The sequence below is a fragment of the Dermacentor andersoni genome, chromosome 6 (genome assembly GCF_023375885.2).
Source record: "Dermacentor andersoni chromosome 6, qqDerAnde1_hic_scaffold, whole genome shotgun sequence".
Taxonomy (NCBI): Eukaryota; Metazoa; Arthropoda; class Arachnida; order Ixodida; family Ixodidae; genus Dermacentor; species Dermacentor andersoni.
Window position 1 is genome coordinate 156549743 of NC_092819.1, and position 19677 is coordinate 156569419.

Here is a 19677-nt window from a genome sequence, read left to right on the forward strand (position 1 = left end):
CGAGATAACACTCTCTCTTGTCGTGGACGGCGCTGTGATAGCTGGACAAGCACTCGGCCACTGCACGGCTCTATCACGCGCTCTGCGCGAGCACACACAGCAAAGCTATCCACGCAGTGCACTGGCGGTTGACCATTGATGCTCACTTTTGTATCCTTCCCTTCTTTTTCACGAAAGAGCATGCCTACAACAACAGCGGACCTAACGTCAACTTCAAATGGAGCATCGCTTGCGTTTTTACATTTCTTTTGCACGCTCTGCTAACGTATACCCAGTGTCTTAGGTCATATATATAGCCGGCCCTTCAGAATAGCAGATTTATTGTTCCGACACTGAAAGAAATTGGCCTTCTCGGAAAGCGTTAAAGAATGTTCGCTATACCATATCGAAAAGCCTAAACTCGCCCATCGTCTCACCTGTACATATCGTTCGTTATCAGCTTCAATCGCGCATTTCATATTTATTTTCATTCTCCTACTTCCCTTCCGTCCCCTTCCGCCTCGATCCCTATCAAGTACGTACCATGTCAGCTATAGTAAACACGCCAGCAAAAAATTCTGCCTTCTAATAAAGAGCTTCTTTCAATCTCCCTCTCTCTCAAAGGTCTTTGGTGTTTCAGAGCCTGCCACATACAAATCTTTGTTTTCTGACTTGATCGAATAATCTCGTTACCGAACGTTGCGTTGCATAGTCATGCCAAAACTCCACGTGCTCTACATAAGTTTCAAGGTGAATACGTTTTGGTGCACTATTTTATAATGCTCTCTACGTCATATGTCTGACACGTGAATCTAATAAAGAGCGTTAATTTTTACATGTGCCCAAAACGCACGAGACATTTCGTCACCAATATCTTTCGGGGCCAGCCTTCTGTAACGATCGAGTATTTTGCAATTGGCTCTTCCATCACTTCGAATTACTTTCTACAGACCAAATTCGGGTTTATTCGTTTATTCTCCCATGCAGAGCGCGCCCCGCTCGCCTCAAGACGAGCGCCGACATTCCGCTCTATCAACGACACTGCTTGCTTCAACAACGGATGCCAGCAATATCGGAGGCCATGTGAAAGTGACGCACATGCAGTGTGTTAATATGCTGAGCGCTACGTAAAATATATTGCTTGGATATTAGTTTTCGGACGTTTTTTTCTTGCCGTGACTAAGCCATGGCGCTGACCCACAGTCTTTCTTACACATATTTGTTTCCCTCAATTGTATGCTACAAATCGCAGCGTTCCATTCTGAAGGATCCAACCCTAGAGGAGTACATGGGAGTACGGTGTGTAGTGGATTATAGTCACTAGAAAAGCAAGTTTTTTTTTTTTTTTTTTTTTTTCTATTGTGAAATGCGCCATGCGTTCGCTGCCATAACACAACTCACGTGTGAAGCGTGAAGTGGGCGTCAACGCGTGTGGTTTCGTTTTCATAAACCTTTCTGTGGGCCTAGTTGGTGCATGCTTGACAAATTTTTTTAAGGCGCAATAAAGACACGGCACACAAGGAAGGTCAAACACAGGATAGGTGCTATCCTGTGTTTGACCAATCTTTTGTGCAGTGTCTACTTTTCGCCTTTAAAAAATAGTTTCATGCCCATCTAGCTACCGTAGTTTTCAGGTTTAGTAGTACACTAGCCGAGTCAATCCAAGCTAGGGTGCTTCAAAGGTCACGTGGGTTTTGTTTTTTTTCCTTCCCCATATGGTCGCCCACGGTTGGGACTGAGATTCACACGTACGTCAATGCGGCAAAGTGGAACATTCAGACAAGCGCACTATAATTTCTGCCAGTGACGGAGTCTTGTACGCCGGTTACGCAGGAAGTCATGGTGCATCCGACGACGCTCGCTTGAGGAGAGCACCGCTGCATTAATCAACACCGCGAGGAAAGCGACAGCACAAGTAACGTAAGATGGACGCCATGCAGCAGGATTGCAACCTGGATCATCTGCTGCCGCCTGAGGTATGGATGCGAATACTGAGGTTCGTAGACCCGGAAGACATCCTGGCTATCGCGGACGTGTCGCCCCTTTTGGCGAGTTTTACGAGCGACCGCTCGGTTGTGGGCACGGTCCGTTTCTCGGCGGAAACGCTTTCGGACGACACGCTGAGCCGCTTCCTGCGGGCACCTCGCGCCGCGGCCATTTCGAACCTGGATCTCACCAACTGTGTCCTGCCACAGTCGACCACAATCGAACATGGGCTGGCACGCTGCGTCAACCTCACCACGCTTCGTTGCGTCAACTGTCGCCTGAGCAGTCGTGCGTTGTTCCAGCTCGTGCTGACCAGGCTGGACAAATTGGAGCTTCTCCACTGGTCGTTGCTGGGCTGCCGCGAGGGCCGCGACGAGATGGGGCCCGCCCTGATGGTGCTTGACGCCAAGAACAGCCGGGCCACGTCGGGCATCCGTTCAATGTACGTCGAACTGGTCGAGAGCGCTGTCCATGTGCACACGCTGTGCCGGCTGCTGCCGCGGTGTCCGCGCCTGCGGGACCTGCACGTGCACGTTCTGGGAGCCAGCAGCTGCGAGGGCTGTTCGCCCGGCGCCCCGACGACGTACGGTGACCGCCCTCTATCCGAGCTCGAGCGTTTCACGTACACGACAGACGCGGCGAGAGGTCGCTGCCCTTACGCGTCGCGCTCGGCGTTCATCGAGTCCCGCGAACTGTGGCACCTTCTGCTGGGCGACGACGAACCGCTTGTGCAGGCGTTCCGAGGCTACGCGACGCTGTGCAACAACGTCGCGCTGCGTCTTCGTCCGCGCAAGTCGCGCAGCTGCGTCCACCTCTCCGAGCTGCTGCTGCCCGCGGGCGACGAGACCACTGCCGACGCGATGCCTCAGATGAGCGTCACCGTCGACGAGCCGGGCCAGCTGTCGGCGGCGGCTCGGGGCGGCCGCTGGTCGTCGCTGGACGCCCTGACGCTCCTCTCGCCGCTGCCGCTGAACCGGCCCACGTTCCCGCCCGGCGTGGGGGCCCTGTACGAGGCGCCGCTCAGGTCCCTGCTGGGCGCCTGCTCGGCGCTGGGCGAGCTCAACCTCAGCCGCTTCCACTTCACGCCTGACCTGTCGTGCTGCGCCCTTCTGGCCTCGGCGTGCCTGCGTCACCTGAGGGCGCTGTCGCTGCCGGCGTGTGCCCTGGCCGAGCCCAACTCGCTCGAGGACCTGGCCCGCGCTCCGTTCGCCCTACACGAGCTGGACATCCGCGGCAGCGCGACGACCGCGCACAGCGTGTGCGCCGTGTGCAGCGACCCGCGCACGTGCGGCGACTCGTCGCTGGCGCCGCTGGCGCTGCTGGGACCTCTGCGGCGGCTGACGCTGTGCGGCCTCAGCAACGTGCACAGCGTGCAGTTCCTGGCAGGCTGCCGGGTGCGCGAGCTGCGGCTGTCCCACCTGGGACGCAGGGGTCTCTGCTGCTACGCCCAGGGGCTGGGCACCGTGCTGACAGCCCAGGCGGGCGGCCTCCGCGTCCTCAAGATGGAGCACGCCGCACTCACGCTCAGCTCGCACCTGCTGCTCGACCAGATCACCAAGGTGAGGGCCACCGTCAGTTTCAGTTGCGACACCACAGCATGTATGTGGTCGCGCCAACACAAAACGTGGATCAAGTGGAGGGTTCTGGCTTTCCAGAATTATTGCTCAAGCTCGCTCCACTGCTTCCATCTATCTTCAGAAGCACTGCGACCATCTGCCAAAACTGTAAGGTAATGACATTCCAGAAAGCTTGGCTTCATGAAAGCAGAGCACCTTGCTTTCTCAAGCTGCAGCTCACTTTGCAGAATTTTTTTTTGTGGCATGTTATTCTGGGGAATGGACACACGGAATTGACAGATGAACTTGGCATAAGGGAGCACTTTAATAAGCTCCAGAAAACATAGGCACCTTTGCAATGGCAGTATCTTCTTTACCATATCTGAAATGGCCATTGTTGATTCATTGTACTGCATACCAATTGTGACAGCAGGTTCATGCAGCAGTCGGGAGGTAACTCTTGTTTGCATCAGTCTTGCAGCAAAGGCATGTAGCCAAGACCACAGTAAGGTGGTAAGTCCACAGAAGTGGAACATTTTTGGCAAGATCTGCTCAGCTGGCACTGCACCCTAGGGCAACTCATCGATGGTGCACAGAGTAGTAAACTTACTGACCAGTGCCTCGTAATCAAATTGTGGTTTTGGCACGTAAAGCTCCAGAATTCAATTAAACTTAATTACTGATTCTACGGGAGCTCTGACCGGTCTCATTCATGCCCTGGCAGTGTTCACAGGATTAAGGTACCTATGCTACCACTCACAATTCGTGCACAAGTTCTGGCAGCACCAGTGCTCTTATTTACACAACTGAATGTTGCTTAAATAAGAGCGTTACGTATATATGACTGTTCCAGCTAGATTACTGGCTAAGTTGCAACTCAAATGTCGACAGGTGGCATTTTACTCTGCATGCCATATAATGCTCAAATTGGGTGCATTACTTGCCTTTTCATCCATAATAATTTTCAAGTGTGAATCATCTGCAACGAAGCCAGACAAGCTAATTCACTACAAAGAAACGGTGACACCATCCGCCTCTTATGACGAGACACTAGAGTAATCTATACCTGGTACTCTTATTTCGACATGAGCTGGTATAACGTAAAACTATTCCAATCTGTTGTTATTCCAAATCAGTCATTAACCCTCCGTGATAGGTCAAAATGGCTCGGGCTGTGCCCACATGGGCTGGACCCAAACCATTCTGACCTGTGAGGGAGGGCTAATGGCCGGTTTTTAATAATAACTGATAGTTTTATGTTATAGGGCCCATGCTGGGATGGAGATCTGCTGGTACTGGAATAAAAAAATTGTGCGTGCTGTCATTTTCACTTGAAACGGGTGACTATATACCATTCACAATCACTCGCGCCTTTTCTTGTTCACATGGGATCTGGCGACCGGAAAAAGTATACAATTGCAGTCTGCAGTAGAGAACGGTGGCGCATTTCAATTATTACCTGTTATAAGCGTGCGCTGTGCTACCAGCGGCACCATGCACTGTGAACAGTTAGGCGAAGATGCTTATCGCTATAGAATTGGCAATGATAGCTGTGAATCCCGCATACGACGACCCCGGAGAAGATTCGCTGGTACCAAAATGAGAAGCTGAGTGCGCACTGGTGTTTTCACGTGAGACGGGCGGGTGAGTACTGCGGTGAAGATGTCGCGGCAGGCAGCCATATATTGCCGTGCGCTATGGGGCTTTGCTAGTTCAGGAGCAACCAAATTAAGAAGGCCCACTGGGCTTCAGCAAGCTTTCCTCACCAAAACGGGAATTGGCCTCCCTGGTGCAGTATTCGGCCACTACCTCTCTCGTTATTCCTTATATCAAAAGGCATCAACTCGCAAATCTTTTGCAACAAGAAGTCTTTTTGTGAGCTTTGAATGAGTCAAGTCATGGGCAATCAAGCGATCAAATTGTTACACCTTATTTGCTTTCCTCTTGTTTTTGCAAGTCTTGTGCCAACATTGAGCAATGTCTAGTTGCTTTGCTCATCGTTGCACTGAGCTCTGGTATTAATGTGATGTCCAAGATGAGTCTGTGGCGTCAACTGAGGATGGAGACCATTTTTTCGGCACAGCTGATTTGTCAAGAGTCATTGATTTTTTTACTTCTGGCCCTGCAGGAAATACTGCTTTGCTTGTGACATCATGAGAAATTCAGCCAGTAGCTTTCGTATGTGTATTGGCACAACACGGCAAGCACAAATGGTGGCGACAATTGCAAGATATTCAAGGAAGGTGCAGGCAGGTTACTGAAATTTATACTTGTTGCAGCATTTGCTGGGACATTAGTTGACTGTTGGTTGTTGGAGAGCCTTGGTTTGTTACTTAGCAAACTTATTTTTGTGTAATCTATGCTACTTACAAACTTACAAAAAAGGGGCTTAGATGCTCTAAAGGCTGCCCTGGAATAAAAAGGGGAGTCAAAGCAACTCGAAGCAAAACACTTTCTGAACAAAGCAAATAAACCTGCTTACTCATCTTGGGCGTTTTAGCCTAATATTACTTTAGAACTTGCAGATCGTTCTTTTGTCACTTGATGATTATGTATGTTTGTGGGGCACATTCTAAATCAACAAACTAAAGAAAGGAAAATTTACGCTTGGTCATTTGTTTCTTAGGTTGCCTTTTAGAATACATTGTAGCACATTTTGTTTTATAGTACGTCCCCGGGTGGGCCCTTTTATTCCATTTTGTTTTGTTACTACTTCTCTAGAAACCAGTGACATGTCTTTGTTCATATAACTACCGCCTTGCCTGCTAACCTATGCTAGTTTTGTCTTCGTTTTACACAGGCCTCATCCCTGGAGCTGCTGTGCCTGACTTCAAACGCTCCATTGCGGCCTGCGGAACAGCAGCATTTGCTTGACATGCTTGTGCCACGGCTCCCGCAGCTGCGCGCACTGCATGTGCATGCCCCAGGGGTGCGGCCTCTTCCACGCCGTATGCCGGGCCAGCCACGAATCCACTTTGACGGCAGCAATGGCGACAATGCCAATCCCACCATCGTCTTCACAAATGAGCTCAGCATCCTCTGCCGTGCGTCCAATTTCATTGGCCTCACCAAGCCGTACAACAGGGACCCCCAGCCTGTGCTGATGGAAGCCGTCAAGGGCTGAAAGGTTTGACGTAGGGTGGCTACACCCTTCACTAGAGGGGCAAGGCATGTTGGGCTTGTTTTGTTGCCAGGTGGTCTCGAATGAGACTGCGGCAACAACATCAAGCATGGGCATGTTTTTGCTGGTCTGCTACGCAGGGATGTTACATTTTATTGCAAAAGGCAAGTGCAGTGATGATGAAGAGCTGTTCTTTTGTTGTTGCCTTATGGGGTTTTGGTGAGAGAAGCACCGTGTGTAACCTTAATCACTCTTATTGTTTACCGTAGCATGGTTTCTCTTGGAGTCTGTAAAGTATCAGCCACGTGGTAGCATAGGCAGTGAAGGATTTTATGCTAAATGTCTGGGAAATGGGCTCTCTTGGGTACCTTTTTGTGTGTGCGCATGTGTGTGTGTGTTTGTGTGTGTGTGTGCTTACAATCAAGGAAAAGAGCGAGAGAGATGTAAATATTGATTTGGCCACGTTTCAACGTGTCGTTGGATATAAAATGCGAGCCACTTTATCTTGCCTCTCCTTGTTGCACATCTCATGGCTCAACGTGTGCAAAGCGAATTGCTAGTCCCGCTGCTGTGACCTCACAGTTTTAGTGTTGTGAATAGAAATGAGAAGGTGGTGGATAATATAGCCCTTCTTTTCATGCTGCAATCACGGCAAGCGCAAACTGCCACGAAGGCTCCTCAATATTTTTCCGAGTCCTAGCAGAACAGTTCCTGCTAGCTTTTTTGTTTTCCACATTTGCCTAGTTCTGTGGACTGATGAAAAGATGAGTGTACAGTGCAGATCCAGTTTCTCTGCAATGATTTCACATGATCGCTTGGAAAAGAAATACTGCACAGTCACAGTCTTTGTTCATGACAAGGTGAGCTTCACAGAAAGATGGAGGCTTGAAGTAGTGAGCAGAGTTTGAACAAAAGGTGTGTCAGGTGGGAGCCAATGTTTCAACAAGGGGACTTGTCTACCCTAGCCTCCAGGATCGGTAGCAGGCACTCCGAATGTTCATCCTAACCGAAGAGCGCATGTGTGGCGGTTCATCTTAAGTGGATTTTTTTTTTTTTATTAGTCTATGGAAAACTAAACAAATGTTCTCATGTTTGTTATATTCAAGAATTCGGCTAAACCGAATTCGACCTAATGGGAAATTTCTGTAGTACAGTAGAACCCCGCTGATAAGTTTTTCAAGGGACCGTACAAAAAGAACCTAAGAGCCAGAAAATAAAACGATTAAAAAGAATGTCTCCAGTGGTGAACTGTACACAACTTTATTGCTTGCTTAGCACAAAAAAATATAGTGGAGCATTGTCTGCCACATCTTGTCCCGACCGACGAGCACAAGACGTTTTTCTAGCATTAGCAAAGCCGCGTGGATTTCTGGATCGTCACTTGAACGCACGTAGCTTCTGATCCAAGCCCCTACTGCTGGCATAAAGGTTGGCTCCACTAGCTGCTCCTCTTCCTCCTCCTCCTCGTCAACTTCGTTGTCAATTGTGGAGGACTCGGCACACTCAGACATGATCTGGTCGATGGCGAGAACCTCGAAGGTACAACGGCGTTGTCTACAGAAGTGTAATCACTGTAAGCGATCCCGTTGGCACCAACAGCTTCCGTGGTGAGCTGGTTGCAGTCTTCAAAAACATCGTCCCCTACTGTTTCATTGGTGCAAGTGGCGCCGCCGAGACATTTAGCGAAGCAATTTGCCACTGCAGGTGCAGTGACGGTGCTCCAGGCTGCAACCAAGTAATGCATGGCATCTAAGATTGCGATGCCTGTCCGCTGCTTCCCACGCGCCACACTTGCCAGCGACCGCTTGACAATGCACTTCCGATAAAAGTGCTTCACGCTCTTAATTATGCCAGCATCCAAGGGCTGTAGGTGGCTAATCGTGTTGGCCGGAAGGTACACGACCTTGACATTCCGTAGCGCCAAGGTATCTTTTGGGTGCGCGGAACAGTTGTGCAACAAAGGAGCGACTTTTCTGTCCATGTAAGTCAGGAACTTCTCAAAGAGCGAGCTGGTCATCCATGCCTTAGAATTTTTCTTGTAATGGCAGGGCAGGTGGCAAGGGTTTTGAAATTTTCCTGTGACCCAGGGTTTCATCATCTCCGAGCCATCTGAGTTGCAGCACAGGCAGACGTTCTTTGCTGCATTTCCTGCCATGACAGGACTCGCCCTTAAGGCTCGATGTCTTGTCTGGCTGCAGCTTGAAGAAAAGGCTTGCTTCGTCTGCGTTGAAGATGTTTCTGGGTTCGTAATCCTTAACTATGGACACCACACTCTCTCAATCTGTGGACGGTTGCCATGTCAACGCCGGCAGCCTCTCTGCCGACTGATCTGTAGCAGATCCCATGCCTCCTTTGGAAACGGTGAACCCACCTGTTCAACGCAGAAAAATTTTCGATCTCGAGTTTGTCAGCAACCTTCATCGCTTTCTCTTGCAATATTGTTCCGTCAAAGTTAACATCTGCTGCTCTGCTATGCTTTAACCACTTGAAAACGGCCTCACCAAGGTGCATGTGCAACGCACCCCAGCCTTGCTTGCATATGACGTCGAAGGTCCGGGCGTTTTCTTCAATTTTGCCTCTTTTAGTGATAATGGAGTTAAGGGTAGACAGCGTTAGCCCTAACTCCTTCGCTACGCAAACCTTCTTCCTCGTTGGGTTTTCGTCCACTTTGCGCAGAATCGTCAACTTTTCTTCCAGTGAAGGTGCTCTTTGCTTTCTTGACGCCATAGAAAAAAACAAGCGGACGCTTCCTCAGCAGACTAGTTTCCTCCTAGGCACTGGAGAGAAGCCACTGACAGCAGCCCACACACGACTGCGGTGAGGCGAGTCCACAGCATAAAGAAGCCAAGGCAGCGAAAAGGTGGCAAAGGACAGCGAGCGTAAGCGGGGCAAGCGCAACCACGCAATTGATGCAACCACTGACATAAACAATGATTCAATTTCAATTCAATCCAATTCAGTCTTTATTTTCTCTTGGACAGAAGGAGACAGGACTAAAAGCTTGCAGGCTTGACAGAGGTCCTGCAGCCTGATGGTAGTACAGTCTGCGCAGATGCCCCCTTGCAGTTTTTTTCCTGTCGCAGAAGCATGGCACAACATCGTGCGGCTGATTTTGTAGTCAAGTCGGGCCAGTCCACGCGAAAAGCCAACATGGTCATCGCTGCTCATCGCTTGAGCCCGATTGGGGCGCCAGTTATCAACGTAGCACACGGGAGCGTTCCTGCGATTACGATGTAACAGCGGGGTTTCTAATGCATGGGATCCTACGGGGGCGATGCCAGCACCAACCAACGAAGACTTGGCAGCCAGGAAAACGCTGCAGCCGGGAACGTAACAGCAGGGTTCTACTGTAATGAGCTAGTAAAAAGAGAGGAGGGGGATAACAGGCGTATTGGCACGATGCACCAGCAGCAGCCAGGCTGTGTAGTGTCGGCTGACTTATTCTTGCGGGTTAGTTCAGTGCACTTGCTAGAAGCAGCATGGAAAGATATATGCAGACCAAAATTTGAGTACAGGTGTCTGAACAGGTTGTTGCCTTCTGTTGGCATTCCAGCAAAAAAGAAAAAAAAAAGCTAAATATTGTTTGTAGGGTACCATTAACACTGTTGCTGAATAAGGTGTCTTAAGTTGTGTTTTTTCAGTAGTGCATCTTCACGTTGCAAATAAGAAGCGTTCTTAGCAGGCACTAACCTTAACAATCCCCTTGTCACTCTGATATCCTCAGATTCTATGTTTTATTGTTTTGTTTTGTTTTGTTTTGTGGTGAAGCAAGTGTCTTGTGCTTAAATTAAAGGCTTGCTTTATTGAAATTGTGTTGCGTTAGTCTTGGCCGAGGCAGAATAAAGAGACAGCAGGCACAACATATTTTAAGGACAGAATTTGGTCTGACTTTCAGATACTTCTCCCTCAAAGCCCCTATGTTATTTATGGACATGCTGCTAGCTAGTACTTAATTGTATGCATTCTTTTATGGCATGAGTAGACAGATCGGAGTCGGCAGTCACATACACATACCGTATTTACACGATTGTAGTTCGACTCAAATGTAAGTTGACCCCCCCCCCCCCCCCATATCGCGTGTGACAGGGAAAAAACAAACAGCATACCCGAGGGTGCATTCCATAACGAAAATTTATTAGCTGGCATGGTCACTGGACTGGTCGTCATCACTTGTGCCATCATCCTCTCTAGTGCTGCCATAGTCATCACTGCTAAGGTCCCACAGCGCATCGTCGTCCGGCGAAATTACACATTTGGCAAACGACCGCGCCATGACATATTGTGGAACAGCAGCCCACGCCGAATGCACCAAACCGCACGCACCCGTCAGGGAGGCTCTTTTGACAGGTTCGGTTGACGGAAGTTTGCGGTCTTCTAGCGCGAGCCACTCACACTCACGGCGGAGCAGGTACTTAAGAGGCGAACATCCGGGCTTGTTTCATGACTATGTCGCACTGCACTAACAGGGGCCGATCACGCATTTCAGCGACGTACGCCGCAAGCTTTGCCGACAGCTCCGGAAAGCGTCCCGACTTCGGCCTGTGGGAAATTTTTTGCTTGCCGTCACAGCTGAAAATTTTGCTTCGCTGCAGTCGGCACTCTCGCACCACCCATTCAGAAACATCGAACTTGCGGCCCGCTGCGCAGTGATTTGTTTCTTAGGCGTAAAGGATGGCAGCCCTCTTGAACGCTGCTCTGAACGATCGCAGAATGTTTAGTGGGCCTGGTGCACTTGTGACGACCGAAGAAGCATGGAAGTAGCGCGTAGCCGGCAGTCGAGTCGAACGCGTCGAACTAAGAGCTACAGGGAAAGAGAAACGCATGAGCGGCGTTTGCTCGTTCATGAACTGTCGCTACTGCCCGCAAGAGTCGCCGTTCTGAGGGTGACGCCGCGAATGGAACAGCACCACTTCCAGCAACTATCGACGCCCCCCATGAGTGTTGCGTGCACTGTAAAACTCTCAAAAATGTTGAAAAGCTCTTCTGAAAAGCGAACAAACATGCAGGATAGTGAAAAGCTACAGGTAGGGTCATAGAGCAAACATAAAATTGTAACTACGCTGTGGCGCCCCTGATATCTCGTGGGTTTCGCTTTTTTGGTGGTGCCATGTTTTGGTTTCGATTGTAAGTCGACCCTCCCACTTCAGATTTTCAAATTAATAAAATAGGTCTACTTACAATCGTGTAAATACGGTATGCTAAAATCTGGGTTCACCATGCATGATGAGGAATAACCTTTCGACGGTCAGTGCAGGGACCTTTTGTTTTCACATATGAGAGAATCTGCAGTCCTAACCACAGAAACATTCTTCGTTGCCGGAATTGGGTAGTTAGAAAAAACATTTATTCGGCATTAAATGATTAAGCCTGCAGGGTGTCATGCTTCTGAGCTCAGTTTGTGGTCCAGTAACAGCACCAATACAGGTTACCTTAATGTCAGCAAGCCAATACGAGTAAAAGCTATGAATGTGGTGGTTGGATCACTGTCTGTAGATGTCCTGGAAATTGGCAGTCTGTCTTGTATAAATTTCATCGGTTTCACTCGTTGCTTGGGGCAAGGAGTGTTTCACCCAGTGCTAAAGTCTGGTGTGGATTTCTGACCTGTTGCCCGAGCATGGGTTGGAGTCCAGGAAAAGAGAATTGTACTAAGATGAAGAGAAAAGGACAGCGCTTGTCTCATCAGTTTCTACTGTTTTCGTGCTTGTTTTCCTCTGAGATAGAATGCACAGTTGTCTGACTTTCTTTCTTCATTCAGTTGTTGTGTCGATGTTTTCTCTCAGTATATTGCGTTGTTCTGACTCGTAGCTAATACATGAAGGGTCTGTGCCACTGAGCATCCTTTAGATTTTTTTTTTTCTTCATGGGGTGTTAGGAATCTAAGGGTGGAGGGACTTTCTTGTGCATTGAATAGCACAAAGTGGTGACAATGTCTATTTCGCAGTCTTGTTTAACAAGGAATGGCACGAGGTGAGACTTTCTTTTAACCAATAAGAATGAAAGGTCAGGCTGTTTGATTTTGACGGAGCCTAAACTTTGCTCTAGCTTAAAGGGCCCCTCACCGGGCCCCATTGCAAATTTTGGTTATCCACTGGAGCTTGTAAAATGTCGTCTGAGGGATGTCCTAGCAAATTAATTTTTTTAATCAGTTCATTAGTCTAGGAGAGAGAAGAAATTAACTGTCCTTTTACCGTACCGCCGGGAGGCAAGTGTCACTGCCAATGGGGACACTCTCTCCCTGTGCCTTGAGTAAGCTTCCGCAAGTGACGTTCCTTCCCTGCCTTCCGCCATACCAGAGCCAAGAGACTGCGTCTTGTTCGTGCGTCGAGCCCTGCCTCTTTTCTTTTTCTTTCTTCCTTCTTTTGCTGCACTGTGCATTCAAAATGACAGCATTGTGCACTGGATGATTCAGCAAAATCGCGTGCCATGGTGAGTGATGTAGCTAGCACTGCATTCTATGTTGGCACTTTTATGTGTGTGACCTGGACTCTGACCGAGGGTGGAGGTTCCTTGGTAGGGAGGGCGTGCGGTATTTTGTTTGAAATTTCAGCTCTTTTCATGGCCCGCAATGCTGCAATACTTTGCAGACACGATTGGCAGTGCATGATGTGTACGGTACACCTGCCTGTTTAAAATTGCCAAGCCTGGTGAGGGGTCCATTGAAAGACATGGAATGACACATGAGACCTGGTTTCAGCAGGTTTCTAAAGCATCATTTGAAACTGTAGCATACGTCCTGTCGTCCACTATCTGCTCATCTGCTAGTACAGTATCTGCAGACCACTGGCAAGATAAGAGATGCAAATTCCTTGTGAATAAATCTGCTCCTTCTGTCATCATTGGGAAGGATTGTAGCTTGGCATACAAAAGGAAGAGAAACGAGTACGAACTTGGAACTGTGAAAGCCCCGATAATACTTTCCATTGTTACAAAGTGAGGGATGTCGTACACCTCAGCGTATTGCTTGTACACAACATTTGGCCGCAAGCGAAATGGAAAGATATTCATTCGGGATTAAACTGCATCGCTGCATCTTGCTTTTCCAGGAAAAGTAAGAGTTGAAAGTACACAAGCGCAAGTTAAACATAAAAAGCATTGGCTTTCCTCTGTGCCCTCAGTGAAAGATCATAATCGAACCACTTCTGCATTTTTTCCTTACTTCTCCTTGAAAGCATCCTAGAATGGAATCGCAGGCACTCGAAATGGAATTACAGGCACTTGAACGTAAGAGCCTTATTAAAGTGCAAGTTATTTTCTCGGACATCTTAGAATGGAATATGCGAAAATATCTGGAAAATGAAAACATATGTATCATTGCTCCAGTAGGCTTGAAAACGTAAGCTAGGACATCAGGGGCAGTGCTCTAGTTCAAGCTTTTGAACACGGAGAGAATCAGTCGGGCTTGCTTATGGAGCACTGCACTTTAGAAACATTCCACTGTGTAAGGTGTCTCATTTTGACTTGTGTGCCTTTCAAAGTGTGATCAAATCAAGTGTCGTCTGTTTGCTCCTCTCTATGTGGCATTTGGCTCATGCTCAACCTTCTCCAATACTTCTGTGAAATGAAGTGCTTTGCAGTGGCCCATCCTGCCAGATTCCTCGTTTTCCTCATAGAAGGATCACAGTTACATCGTCAAATTTGTGCTGTATTAGAATGCAAACATAGAGCATTGATCCTCATATCAGTGACTAATGAGTGTCGGCAGTGTTAAAATGAGGGTGGAAATGTACACCGCTGCCTACGTTGATGCTTCAAAATTACAATGTAAACCACTTACATACAATTCTCTGCAAATTGGGTTTGGATTCACACTGTTCGTACACAAAAGTAATCTGTTGGAATGGGCACCAGCCAATCACGATACCCAATGAAAGCAGAAGCAAAGCCATGGACTAATGATAAACAATTCCCACAGGCAAATCGCTTTGTGGATTCAGCCCCTGATAAAATATGGCAAATAAACAATATGTCTTCTCTATATAGTACTCTGATTAAATTACTTCATTTTTGTGCTGTGGTGCTGTTACATAACTTGTTCTTGGGCGAGTCACTTCGTACTGAAGGAATAACCGTAGCATTCACATGACAGACACAAGAATGGTAACCGCATGACCTCATTGGATGTATCATTCGTCCTGTCGGCTTTCTTGTGTTTGTCTTGTGAATGCTACAGTTCTTTCAATAATGCGACTTTTAACTTGCTCGATCCAATACGTGTTTCGTTCCCTCGGTCCTTCGCTCAGGTACATGTGGCCATAGTAGTAACCCATATCCATGGTTGTGCTTTTCAAAATGTCATCTCCGTGTGAATATCTTGCTATTGTCAAGCTCATCTTAATGGTTGTTTGGAATTGCCACTATTTTTACACTTGCACATGCTTTCTTCTTTCCTGATTACAGCTCTCGTTAATTCATATTGTACAAGATAACAGCAATTTACACGTTTCTTTTATCTCTTTTTTGCCTAAGTTGTCGTAGTAGTAATACTTTAGTGCCCCTTTTTCTGTGATACATGCTTGTTGGCCTTGTACTTCCATTATCGTTTTCTAAATACTATTAATTTTCTGCTAATTACTCTGATGCGTACTGTTCCTGAATACTGTTGTGCCCCTATGTTCTGTGCCCAGCTGTATTCTTCTTGTGCAAACCTATGGTGGCTTTCTTTCGTCACTGTTAGTATATACTGCATACCTGTTTTGCGTATTGATGTCATGGCAGTTGAAGCTGCACCCATGGAAAATGTTACTGTTGCATCTTTTGACGTATACATCTGCCCCGAGTGATACCTTATAATCATCGTATTTCTAGCATACCCTTACGTTCTTCAGCGTTTTCTCTTCACTGCTTAGGTACACATTGTGTTACACGCTCATGTTGTGTCGTGCATTACTTCCATAATGCTGTGCGTGCCTAGACCCCCCTTCCCAAGTATCGGAAAGGAGCTCAACGTTTGTTGCATGTTAGCACGAGGAAGCGCACTCTCGGATGATAATTAGTGCTCTGGTGTAAAAGCATTCAATGCCTTTACAATTGTGGAAACCATTACAGCTTTCAGATTGCACTTATCAGACTTCTTGCCCCTGCTTTACGCTTCCAGCCTTGCCCTCCCTGTGCTCGTCTGTTTTACGATTGGTTGGTTACTGTATGTTGCAGAAAGTGCACTTTACACTCCTGCAGTGCATTCCCGTGGGTAGACAGCAGCCTTAAAAGGCACTCCCTCAGCGCCCTGTAGTTGCAATGACAGAATAATTGATTGGACTCTGACTGCTATACTCCTGATGCCTCTGCGCCTATTTGACCACAGAAATGTGCCATTGGAAATTTCACCCATTCTGGGGTGCATTTTTGTTGCGCAACAGTAACGGTAATCATTAGCATTCCCATGCGTTAATAGCAAGCTACCAATGCTTTCCCCTCAGGTTTTGCCTTCTGCACAAGATGCTTGGCACATCTAAACATTCCTGATGAGTGCTGGGCTCATGTGACATTAACAGAACCATCGTTACCACAGGAACTATATCTTTATTGTTGTGGTTGTGTGCCAGAAGTACACACCAAAACTGGTAGAAGATGGTGGCTCTCATATTGAGGCCAAACACTCAAACAGGTTCAACAAACTGATCTGTACTGTATTTACTCGCGTAATGATCGCACTGTCTTGTAAAAAAAAATTGACACAAATTCAGGGGTGCGATCGTTATGCAGGTTGAATTTTCCACGAAAAGAAAAAAAACATTTCATCCCACATGTGCTGCGGGATGATAACAGGTCAACAAACAGGCAGCTGCCACTGTAATAGCGTGCAATGCGGAAAAAAAATGGCAGCCAGCGGAGCTAGCCGAACACGCCAAACTCAATTTTTTTTCTTCTCGCGAGTACATTGTGCGCATTGAAACAGCTTCTTCCGTATCAGTAATGGATAATATTCTTAATATCGGCAAGTTTGCGGCAATAACATAGCCATGTCCACTTTGAGGGCACAGAAACAGAGATGGGTGCACTTAGCTGCCAGTGACACAGAAACACATAGCGGGCATGCTGCGAAAACTGCGGCATTTGTCTTCTCTACTATCCTAATACGGCATGCTTTCGCTAAGGGTGGGTGAATCTCTTAGCTGCGTTACAAGCGATGGCGTGTGAATAGGGTACACGTCTAACGCGACTATCGTTGCCACTCGCGATTTGTTGCGTGCCCGCAAGTCCAGGCGCCTTTCTGTTGTTGTTTTTGTTGGCCACATTCGTTATAAAGCCTATCTGGCCTTTATCTGCAGATAAAGCCAAGACAAGTTTGTTTGTAGCTATTTATTTTTCATGGAAGTGCGGAAAATGAATGAAATGGGGCATCTGCTTTAGAAAGTTTGGAGCATGCAGACCACTTGGTATGTTTTGAAGAGTCGTTCGCGTAGCATTCGACAGCATTCGACAGATAGAAAGCGCGATCATCATTAGCTAGACTTGAAAGTTCGAAAGTTTATTTAGCGTAATTAATGTACAATTGCAAAGTACACACTTTTGAGACCCAACAAATTTGTTAAAGGGTCCCGACCAATTGTTATTAAAAAAAAACACTTCTATGGCAGCTGTTTTTTGAATACTGTAAAATCGCATAAAACTAAAATGGCTGAAATAAGTAAAACAAGAAAATACAGTAGGAAAAATTTCGCAAATGAGATACATTTTTCGAACAATTTTTTTTTACATCATCAAAAGCTTTGGCACAGGAAAAGAAAAGAAAAAGCGAGGACGTGTACAAGCATGCACAGTGTTACACATTGTCGTTCGAGGTGCGATCATTGTACAGGAAAGAAAAAAATTGAATTTTGACGACAAAATGCAGGGGTGCGATCATTACTCGAGTAAATATGGTATGTTTACCGGCGCCCCAGGTGGTGCCACACCACCGCTGAGGTCAAGTGTCTGGGGCTCGAGTGTCCCTGCGCCGCCTGAGAGAGACGCATTCCAACCGTGGAAGCCTGCACATGGTCGATCGTGATTCTGTGCCTGTACGTGAATAAATAGTTGTATCGCAGTATAAAATATACAACTGGCGACAAGAAGGGCATTGTGGATGCAGAACCAGCCTGGTGAAGACATCAACCCCAGATGCAAGCAGGCAAGTGATTCTGCTTCCACAGAACAATAACCGAACTACACAACCTTCTTGCGCAAACGTACAGATATGGCGATGTTTGGCAAGGTGGAGGAATACAGCAAGGAGTCCTGGCTCTTGTACACAGAACGGCTTGATGCATTCTTTAGTGCAAACGACATCCAAGAAGACGAAAAATAGACTGTGGAGGGCGTGACCACAAATCGCCATATTGCAAGCACATCAACACCAAGTGCTACAATTGTGGCAAGGTGGGACATTTGGCGAGCTGCTGTCTTTCCAACACTGACAAGGCAAGAAGCCAGTCAGGTCGAGTGAACAGTCTCGAACCAGGTAACAACTCAACCGAGTGCTTTCCACATTCACTGGCAACAAATTCGGCTGTAAACCCCATCACAGTAACCTTCAAAGTGAATAGAGCCTTGCTAGAGATAGAGTTAGAGTTAGACTTTGGGTCACCAGTATCCGTCATCTCGGAAGACACATGCAAACCCAACCAGCATTCACTACCCTGGCTAATGGCAACAGACATCAAGCTAAAATGCATCTGTGGGGCCATCCTTGTGCTTGGTTCCCTTACGTGTAGACGTATGCATAGGCGAGACTACGAGTCAAAGGTCACTCTTGGTAGTTGGTTGGAAGAGTCCAAATTTGTATGGCCAGAACTGGTTCTCAACATTCAACCTTCTACCAGGGCTGGTGAACACAACACAACTGGTAGAAAATGCAACAGAGCTTGTGGTGCAAAACATGTTGTAAGAGTTTGAAGACATGTTTAAGCCAGGTTGTGCAGTTCTCAAGGGACCTCCAGTTCTTGTAGAGCTTTTACCCGACACTCAACCGCAGTACTACCAAGCGCACTCTGTACCTTATGCAGTGCAAGAGAGAGTGGGGTATGAACTTAAAAGATTGGGAAATGAAGGAATCATCACTTCAGGGGGGGGGGGGGGGGGGGGGGGAATTGACCACTCAGTATGGGCATCTCCCATAGTACCAGTGCTGAAAGCAGGAGGAAAAAGCATCAGGACTTGCGGAGACTACAAGTTAGGTGTGAATCTTGCAGTGATTACTACCCAGTACCCACTTCTAAAGGTTGAAGACATTTTCACTTCCTTGCAAGGTGGAGTCCAGTTGATGAAGCTAGACTTAAGGGAGCCTACAATCAGATACCTGTGAATGAGGAGACAAGTAAACTCCTGGTCATTAATACACACACAAGTCTGTTCACATACAACCGCTTAGCCTTTGGCCTGTCATCAGCTTTGGCACTCTTCCAAAGAAGAATAGAACAAACTAACCTTTGTTTACCTAATGATGCCCTCGTTACTGGCAAGACCGATGCAGAGCATCTGCAGAATCTGAAAAGTCCTGCAAAGGATCAAAGAATCAGGTCTGAAGCCGAGACAGGAAAAGTGCGAGTTCTTTAAACCCTCACTTGAGTCGTGAGATCTGTGTAGCTGGACTTCGGCCTGCAAAGAAGAGCGCTGAAGCCGTCATTGAAGCACCAGAACCCAAACATGGGGGGAACTAAGGCCCTAATTGGACGCCTTTCGTGCTACGGAAAGTTCCTGCTTAACATGTCGACACTAGTACTAGCACCCTCGTAGGCACTGTTACAGAGGGAAAACCATTGGAGATCGAGAATGAGATGCTTTTACCAAGAACAAACGAGCCATTATGGAAGCAAAGATTCAGGCCCACTAATATCTATCAAAGGAGCTTGTGCTAGCTTGCAATGCCTCACCCTATGGGGCAGGTGCAGTACTGTCACATCAGCAAGGTGGGGTGGAGTCGCCACTGGCATTTGCATCTCGCACCCTCACACCAGCAGAACCAAACTATTCACAGCTAGAAAGGGGAGCTCTTGCCATAATTTTTGGTGTCACGAGCTTCAGGGACTATCTTCTGTGCCATTGTTGTGTGCTAAT

At 47.4% G+C, this 19677-nt stretch overlaps 1 protein-coding gene across 1 annotated transcript; it reads left to right on the plus strand.

The window, feature by feature from the left end:
• Positions 1-302: 302 nt before the first annotated feature.
• LOC126523467 (uncharacterized) lies at positions 303-15918 on the plus strand. The gene is made up of 2 exons (XM_050172072.3): positions 303-3524; positions 6322-15918. The coding sequence occupies exons 1-2, from the start codon at positions 1905-1907 to the stop codon at positions 6643-6645; spliced, it is 1944 nt and encodes a 647-aa protein (XP_050028029.2). The 5' UTR covers positions 303-1904; the 3' UTR covers positions 6646-15918.
• The last annotated feature ends 3759 nt before the right edge of the window (positions 15919-19677 follow it).

What these genes read in the sequence shown, in the direction of transcription:
- LOC126523467 (XM_050172072.3), top strand. Translation starts at nt 1,905, where the DNA reads ATGGACGCCATGCAGCAGGATTGCAACCTGGATCATCTGCTGCCGCCT. An exon ending in TGCTCGACCAGATCACCAAG is followed by an intron (nt 3,525 to 6,321) that starts GTGAGGGCCACC and finishes CGTTTTACACAG; the next exon opens with GCCTCATCCCTGGAGCTGCT.